Source organism: Gobio gobio, assembly GCF_949357685.1.
Source record: "Gobio gobio genome assembly, chromosome: 22".
In the NCBI taxonomy this organism is placed as follows: domain Eukaryota; kingdom Metazoa; phylum Chordata; class Actinopteri; order Cypriniformes; family Gobionidae; genus Gobio; species Gobio gobio.
In genome coordinates this window covers 19,806,563-19,816,228 of record NC_137118.1, presented here as the reverse complement: position 1 = coordinate 19,816,228, position 9,666 = coordinate 19,806,563, and the positions used below count along the sequence as shown (strand labels likewise).

Below are 9,666 nucleotides of genomic sequence, written 5' to 3'. Positions count from 1 at the left end.
GCCACGTGATGCTAGACTCGAATCACATGATACAGCCCAGAAAATAAATGTATGCAAGAAGACTACACATTTATTTTTTTTATTTTATGCATATGAGTCTGCTTAAGCATATATACACAAATGGTAGATACACTACGGGATAATTAATATTATGTGTATATGTTGTTTTCATATGCATTCCCAACTTGAGTTTGTAAAATAAAAACAAACAAAATAAAATAAAAAAATATTTACTGTCGTGAATGGGTGTCCCTTATTTTGCCACACTAAAGGTGGCAACCCTACATATTAGCTTGGTGGCATTTATTGAATGAGTTAGTTAAATATACGTTTTCACTACTTAAAATATGAGATTAAATTATTGGTTTAAGTTAAATGAATTAGCTTACTCAAATATTTCAAGTTCAGAGCAATTAAAATGTAAAATTACAAAATAAATATCTGCAAGTTTTGCTTAATTCAACTTTACATTTCTTAACTTAAAAAATGGAGGCAACTGTATGTTTACAGCATTAGTTAAGAGATCTTTTCCCTGAGAAAAAGAAATAACATGTAGCTACTGTACCTGATATTTATCCAAATGAATCGATATTGAATCAAGATAGGTATCGTATCGCAAGCTGAACTGCAAGCTGAAATCGTGAAATTTGTGTCAAGCACTAATACAAACAGTAGCCTACTGGTTATTGTACTTTGTAAACATTGTAAAATGTTGTCACTAAACTTAGCCTAATTAAATTTTGTTTAGTTACCAAATGTTTTGACAATCACAATACACAATACACAACCTAATTTTTGAAATAATTTGTTTAAGAAAAACCTTTCCTAACAAATAAATTATAAAGGGGTTTTTGTAACTTTTTAAATGTTTGGCTAAATTCAATGTCCTACAGAACTTGACAGGAATTCTAGATGAGGTAACACTTCTATAGGCTGCTACATAACCTAGTAATAATAATACTAATACTAGCCTAGTGTTTAAGATTACAATCTTTAACTGTTACTTGACAAATTTATATTTATTGTTTTTATAAGTGAAATCAAGCTGTACATCTAAAGACTGTGGTTTCTTTAAAATGATGTTTTAACGTGTCTTGGTATGTTAGGTTTACACGTCAACAGATGGCGCCACAACTCCGTTATACTCCTAATTCATCAGTTAATTAAGATATACTTAATTTGTGCTTTAAAAACAACTATTACCGTCGCAGATGTTATTTTTAGGTCGCATAATTATGGCACTCTGACAGTTGTTTTGCCTCTAAAAGTATTTTTTACCAGACTATTCGCGTGTCACATCATAAAATGTCTATAATAAACCTTCCCCGCACTTACAGGTTCCGTCCGGATATATGGAAAGATTTATCCAACATACAGTTTCCTCTGTGGTTGACAACTACATTATTTAAGTAAGTTGAATATGCACAATTAACACTGAATCAGTCAAAACATGTAGATATATTGGTCTTGTTTTAACGCCAGTAGTTGTCAAGTTGTTTATGCCTCGTGGAAAAGTACACCCATGGTTTCATGCTAGCACGTTGACATTAGCCACTTCAGTGCTGAAATTCATATTTTGTGATGCTGATGAGTTACAGCGTGAACGTAAAACGTCAAGAAATGTCTTTTTGAGTCTATTGACTATTCTAGTTTAGAAATGTATACACTACTACGTTTTTAAAGACTTGTTGGGCCACTTTTTAAAGTTTATGTGAATTGTGAAAGATACTTCAGATTTAATTCGTTTCAGAAATGTTTTTTTTTACTTCTTCTTCACTGACTGGTCTTTGTTCTATTCTAGATATATATCTGGCGTAAACAACATACAACAATATTTGTATTTATCGAGAAAGTGTGCTGATTCTGTTGATTGGAAGTTACATTAAGGCATTTTTAATAACACACATGATCATGGCTATACATTGCACAGTGCAGCGAGCGCAACATGGCAGAATGATCTGTTGTGAGAAGTACGAAACATCTTTATGTAAAGAAAAGTCATTGTCAGAGAATGAGGAATAATGAATGCTGTGGAGCGCGAAATCACGGCGGCATGACACGGTTTGATCGGTTTAGTTGAGCGCGTCATGATGCGGCTGGTCGCGTGGCTCTATTGTTCGCGTCATTCAAACTCCCACAACGCCTATCATATGACGCGTCGCCATAGAGACCACTGTTAAAGTCACTTCATACCACTGATCTATAATTTAGATCAATGCTTCATACACGCGTTCTGTGTCATGTCCACTGATATAATAGATCATTGGTCATGTCACGTGAAAAACAAGTCATCTGGACATAACACATAACTTTTTTTGTTTTCATTTTTAATTTTTTTATTGCTTGAACAACAGTTACAGAACAGGAACAAATAAAACAAAACGAACAAGAAAAAAAATGCCAGGTTTAAAGGTCCCATGGCATGAAATTTTCATTTTATTAGGTATTTCAACATTAATATGAGTTCCCCTAGCCTGAATATTGTCCCCAAGTGGATAGAAATGTTGATCGGTGTAAAATCGAGTTCTGGCTGTCTTTCTCTGCCTTTGAGAAAATGACAGGCCAGACTAGCCAATCCTGAAGTCTCCTGGTTTGACGTCCACACAGGAACGGTTACCTCCCTTTCCTCCGCCCAGAGAATCTGGCACGCCCATGCAAGCGCTCGAGAGATCATGGCTTGTGAACGAGTGAATGCTGGCAGTTTCTCAGTGTTTGGATGTACAAATGAAAACAGAAGTCTTTTTTCAGTTCCTTCTGATCTGTGATCAGTGATTTCTTATGTGTAGCTAATTATTTATTATTCGTGCACACACTGCGGCTTCTCTCTCTCCCAGCAGAACGGTGTTTTCGTGTTTTCTATCTTGTGAGTCAGTGTTTTTGTACGTCCTCGTCGCGTCTATCTGTTCTACAATGTGCATACAGTCGTGAGTTTCTGCTCAACATCGGCAGACTCACATCTCTTTAGAGATAAACCTCACGCATGCTGAGGCTCGGGCTGCACTGACCGGTCGGCCTTCAACATCAGTACAACCCAGTACTGCATTTGGCCCACAGCGGAGGCACCAAACGCGGCGCGAGATTAAGCAGAAGGGGGGTAAGCGTGAGGGTTTCCGGCTAGGCTAGCCAGCTATCCCCACAATAAACTGGATTACATTCGATTACTGCTGTTGTGTCTTTGTTTGCGCTGTGTACTCAATGCGCGTCATTGACACTTTTCATATGATAGGAACATATCTAAAAATAATGCTATAATCAACACTTACTAACTCATTCATCTCGCTGTAATGGTACATTGCATGTGTTACAAACCATGGAAACACCAAAGGCACTTTAAAGGTGCAGTGTGTAGTATTTATGAGGATCTATTGACAGAAATGCAATATAATATACATAACTATGTTTTCAGTGGCGTATCAAGACCTTACATAATGTACTACTGTTATGTTTTTATTACTTTAGAATGTGCCATTTCTATCTCAGGTCCATCCGTCTCTCTGGCAGCAGCTCATGCGTCGTAGACCTCGTTAAACACGCCCCCTCCGCTCATTTCAAATGCAAAGACGTCAGCCAATCACAACAGTGGGCGTTTTTACTGAAGTCTCACAGCAGACACGCCTCTTGAAGCAGGGCATTCAGCCACAGGGCAAACAGCAGTATAGAAAAAAATGCCTTTTATTTCTAAATTATGACATTTTATGATGTAAAAATCATACTAACAATATAAGTACACCTCAGGAAACATTATAAAATAATAGAAAAATACCATGCCATGGGACCTTTAAGGATACAAAAATATAAAGTACAAGAAAGTGAATAAAAACAGCTTTTTTGTTTGTACTGTCCTTAAAGGAAACCATATTATTTTCTAATTCTTTCAATACCACAGAAAAAAGAGGTTTCTGATTACTAAATTTACACAGATGAATGTGAGACTTAACAAATATAATCACAAGATTAATAATGCAAGCTTCATTTTTCAGACTCGTTTCATATTTGAAAAAAACAAATGCTCACATGCAAATAATGGTAATAAACGTATATCTTAAAAAAACAGGAAGTTACATATTATAATAATATTTTTTATACTAAAATTATATTTCGTTATACTTTTTGACATTTTCATTACAATTAAGCATATTCCTCACAATTTCTACTACTACTATTTTCCTTTCTATAAAAGTCTTCTACTTATATATGTTCAGAAGGTCTTCCAGGTTTGTAGAAGTCATGTGACCATCACGGAAAACTGAGACCCACAGCATTTGATCACTGGATTCACAAAAATCATTTCACTTTTAAAGGCACCATATGGAAGATTTTTGGATCAAAATATCTAAAAACCAATATAACAATGTTATATATTTTGTTGACTTGTGTACTTACATTATTCCAGATGTTTCCAAGAATGTTTAAATCCAGAGAAATAAGCAATTTTAACCAGGACACAGTCTGTGTCGCCTATCACTGATGTCATGCCTGCCTTACCCTCAATTTCCGGTTTTATTTAGAAGAAACCATGGAAACACCAAAGACACTTTAAAGGTGCAGTGTGTAGTATTTATGAGGATCTATTGACAGAAATGCAATATAATATACATAACTGTTTTCAGTGGCGTATAAAGACCTTACATAATGTACTACTGTTATGTTTTTATTACTTTAGAATGAGCCATTTCTATCTACATACACCGCGGGTCCCCTTACAGTGAAATCGCCATTTTGCGCCGTCATATTTCTACAGTAGCCTAGGGCTGTAACGATTTGACCAAAAATAAAAACCTCGATTAATTGAACATTTTACCTCGATTACGATTAATGAACGATTATTTTGCTTTTTTATTTTTTGCTTTCCATTTTTTCCCCATATAAGGTTTTTGAGTAAGTTCCTGATAAGGTTTTTACTGTAAATATTTTCTACTATTAAAGGTGGAATTTTTTTTTCTAATGAAAAAGTGCATTTCTTTGTGAAATACTTGAAGGAAACGGTTCACTTTCAGCAGTTATTGTCGATGGGGCAGATTTCTGCTTGTACATCAGATACAGATAAATGAACACATTAGGCCTACATTACATTTATTTGAATGCATTAATGAGAGCGTGATTCTGTGTGTGAATTACTCATACCGTCTCTATTCATTATGAAGCTGTGGTTTGTACTTCAAAGGTAATAAAATCTATGCCTATAACGGTTGAGTTTCTAAGCTACTTTAGTGACTTTACTTTAGTCACAGGACAGCGTTGACACTGCGTTTCTGCGCTTCTCTCTGCGCGCGATCTTCACGTGATGTGCAAGCTTCTGAGTGTTCGTTTGTCACAATATATCAGGCATTAGTTCAACATAATACACATCTGATGGTGTAAAATCGCTCAAGTTCAAACTGGCAGGCCTTAAAACACATACAAATGACAAAGCTTTGTGAGGACGCAGGTGAAAGAGATCTGCCTTCAGGGCGCGCGCGCGTTGTCAGAGACACGGCTCGGCTCTCTGTGTCACAGAAAAAAGCTGAGCACTGAACGGATAAGTTTTCCGTATTATTGTTTTTGAATAGTGCACAATCGCTTTAAATGTTCAAGCTTTTAAACGCATTTACTTGACAAACTTTATAAGGATGAAAGTGAAAGCGATCTGGCTTCGGGGCTTGCGCGCGCCGTGTGTGTGTGTGTGTGTCGCAGTACGTAGGCTATAAGAAGAACGGCAATTAATTTACCTGTATAAACTGTGTAAAACATGCAGTTACTATAGTGATTCTGGGCATCTATAAACAAAGATAACTGCTCCTGCATCTCTCTGTGTGCCTGCAAACTGCTCTTGATGTGACTGATGGGGCGGAGTCACGTGACTAAAACCGAAATAACCGACATGGGAAAAATAAGTCGGTTAGAGGTTCTAAATTTCAGTTTCGATTATTTTTCGATAAATCGTACAGCCCCACAGTAGCCCTAAACGGACAAACTTCTCTACAGAGCGCTAGTCACTCTCTGCTCTCTCCGACGATGACATTTTTGTCCTGTGTCGGCCCCCGTAGCTTCTCTATGTGCTTCGAAAGTGAGGGGTCACAACCTCACCTCTAGATGCTGCTAAGATTCACACACTGCACCTTTAATATATTATGTTTTATTAGACTGGTGAGCAACTGTTTGGATAATTCATAGACAGAAAACGAATCATTGTTATATAGCTCAACACCGTTAGGCTTATTGTTTAAATCTTATTTTCTTGATTTACTGCGAGTACCATGTTTTTCGATGCCTAATATGGATCTAGCTTATTGCAGTGTGCAACAAGTGTCTCATAGTAGCATTATAACATAACTTTTTAACACACTCAAATAATGTATCTAATATGATAGAACAAACGCTGCGTTACCCCACATACGCTTGACCGGAAGAAGCAGAAGCAGTCGTCTGCAGTATAAAAAAAGCTCAGAGAAATCGAGGCATCATCAAGCTACGGCTTTGTTTTGAATAAGCGACCTCTAGCGGCGAAAAATTCCATATGGTGGCTTTAAAGGAACATGCCGACTTTTTGGGACTTATTCACCATATCCCCCAGAGTTAGATAAGTCCATAAATACCATTCTCATCTCCGTGTGTGCCATAAGTCTGTCTGATGCACCCACCGCTAGCCTAGGTTAGCACAAAGACTGGAGGTAAATGGCTCCAGCTAGCCTACTGCTCAATAAGTGACAAAATAACACCAACATTTTCCTATTTACATGTTGTGATGTGTATAGTTACAGCGTGTAAGACCGGCGTAAAATGAAAAGTTGCGATTTTCTAGACCGATATGGCTAGGAACTATACTCTCATTCCTGCGTAATAATCATGGAACTTTTTAGCCGTACCATGGGTGCAGCGGCGCAATGATATTATGCAGCGCCTGAAAATAGGCTAACTTCCGTCAACATAACCAACGTCAGTCTTAGTACACGATACATATAGAATTCAAAGCAGTCTTTGAATAGTGACAGCTTCATAATACATCTATAGTTTTCATAGTATTCATATAAGTCTGCTTTAGTCAAAGAATACTAGAAACCCCTGCTGAAACACAGTTCACCAAACAGGCTAATGCAGAGGAGGATTTGCTATTGCATGAGCCATGTGTGTCCACTAGATGTCAGTGAAGACCAAAGGAGATGTGAGTTGGCGTCAGGACGGAGAGGTTTGGAGTTCAGTGCCAGGAGCTTCCCCTGAGACTGCTGAGAGAAACAGTCCAGACACCAGACCAAAAAAACAAAACATCCTCAGCCTCTAAAGCACGTCGCCTAGCCAGCTGGCAGACTGCCTTTTCTAGGGCTGCTGTTCCCACAGGGAGGGAGACGGTGTTTGTGTGTGAGAGACTGAAATGTGTACTTGTGGGTACTGTACTGACACCTGAGGCACTTGTTCACGTGTTGCTCAACACGAGTCACTTTAACTGTAACGTTAACAAACTTGAAAAAAAAAAAAACCCTGTTGTACGTTTCCCCTTGTTATCTGAAGGTAAATCTCACCCCTGAAGCATTGCAAATACAATAGGGAGTGGTATATAACACTTTTATTTAACAGAGTACACTGTTGCTGACTTGAGAGAAACTACATGAGAATGTGTGAGAACAATATTAGGACCAGCTGCCAAACTGCACATTTTTGGGGATTGCTACATGGGGGGAAAATAATTTGCATTTTACACTCATTTGTTTGAGGTCATCTAGCAAATCCTGCAGTAACTGAGAGACAACTAGGCATTCTGAAGTCATGGGAAGAGTTTTTTTGTTTTGTCTTGTGCATTTTTCATTTATAAACCGGTGATTAATGTTAATAAAATCCACCAGGTAGAAGAATTATGCAATGTTAGACATGTTCTAGCCTGTTAACCAGATCTGTGTTGGGAATCAGTTTTTCTATGCACTTTACAGTCATAACAATCATTCTTGTCTTTCACAGAGGGTGTGGAAGCGTTGAGCTCAGACAGCGCCACCGGGTGTACAAGAATGAGCCTGGTAGGACAATCAAAAGGTACGTTTCAAGCATCAGTCCAACCATGGATACTTTTAATAAGCATTGTGTGGTAAAGCTTGCATGAATATTACTGATCATTCGTATTAGAACCAACTTCTCACTGTATGTATTTGAGTCAATATGAAAACAAGTAGGCTTACAAAATAGTTTCAAAATTCAAAAGTTTGGGGGTCAGATTTTAATAAATTGATCAAAAGTGAAGACATTTATAAGGTAAAAAAATATATATTTCAAATAAATGAAACTTTCCATTCATCAAAGAATCTTGAGAAGCAGCACAACTGCCAGCATCTATAAAGATAGGAAATGTTATTAATCATATTAGAATGATTTCTGAAGGATCACGTGACACTGAAGACTGGAGGAAGGATGCTGAAAAATCAGCTTTAAAAAAAATTAACATATTCAAATAGAAAACAGTTAATTTAAATTGTAATAATATTTCAGAATATTACCAATTTTTTATTTAAATAAATGCAGCCTTGGTGAGCAGAAGAGTGAAATTTAATTTACAATGTTTTCTGTTTATTTAGACAAAATAGTATATAATTTTAATATTGGCTATTTAGCGGTTGTGAGCAACAACATGAAAATAATTATTGACTAAATAAGTATATAGGTAAAATAAATATTGGACTGAATTTTCTGTGCATCCCCAAAATTAAAATGGACCCTTTTTACTTCCTTAATATATGTTCCTTGACTTATGCAAACAATTCTTTGGTGCACATTATTTCAAATGGGACATTGTTTTCATAAAAATGAAATATGCTCCATCTCTGAAACAACATTCCTCTTCGGCTGACATCGAAACCTATTTTTCAACCACTCATTGAAACTAGTCCGATCAATTCCCAACTGCCTAGCAACCATGCTGAATACCCTAGCAATGACCTTAGTAAAAGGCTTAAGCCCTGGACACAACAAGCCTACATAAAAAAAATAGTGGCAACGAAAGCTGACTGTGTTGTTGCCTCGCGTTGGCTGCGTCGGCCAAACAGCTGCGCTTGAACACACCAAAAGGACTAAAGGTGACTGTCAACAAGCATGTGCGTTCTGCGCCTGCGTGGAAGGAAATAACTGTCTATATCAGCAGGTATCAATAGTCTATTTTCGCCATTCAAAAAGAGAAACCAAAACTAGCGGATATACAATCCGTAAACAAAGCAGTGCTTGCTTACCATTTTGAATATCAATCATGCTGGTCACTTTCTTCCAGTCGGCTCATTGTTATTATGAAAATATTTGTGCAATGGAATGCTCGGGTAAGAATGTAAAATTAGAAAAGCCTTCTGTCTGTGCCATCTTGACTTCTTAGCCCGCTTTCATCACTTTCGCTTATATTCTCGTGCATTAAATCATTTGCTAAGCTGAATAGCCAATCAGAGTTCTCTCTCTCAGGCTGAATCTGCCCCAAAAAACACAGACAGAGTCTGACTAGAGCCAACGGTGCAGAACACACCGAAAAACTAAGCTGAAAGACACTCAAAACAGCCCAACAACGGCCGACCGTCGGCATGGTGTGTCCCGGCCTTTACTGGGAAAGTCAGGTCAACTTCAACATTGTGGCGTCGAGTTTTGCACATTAAAGAAAAGGGATAATCTAATCGATAAAGTGCTTGTAGTGTAATTTACTTCACAAGTGGAAGTTATAGATGATAT

General features: G+C 37.3%; 1 protein-coding gene across 2 annotated transcripts in view; it reads left to right on the top strand.

The window, feature by feature from the left end:
- Positions 1–1,329: 1,329 nt before the first annotated feature.
- The window catches only part of exd3 (exonuclease 3'-5' domain containing 3), a 72,411-nt gene continuing 64,074 nt past the window's right edge, over positions 1,330–9,666 (top strand). For both annotated transcript variants that reach the window (XM_079804604.1, XM_079804605.1), the window contains exons 1-2: positions 1,330–1,409; positions 7,930–8,001. In XM_079804604.1, the coding sequence (XP_079660730.1) occupies positions 7,977–8,001 (25 nt within the window). In that variant the 5' untranslated portion in view covers positions 1,330–1,409; positions 7,930–7,976. The remainder of the gene's footprint in view (positions 1,410–7,929; positions 8,002–9,666) is intronic.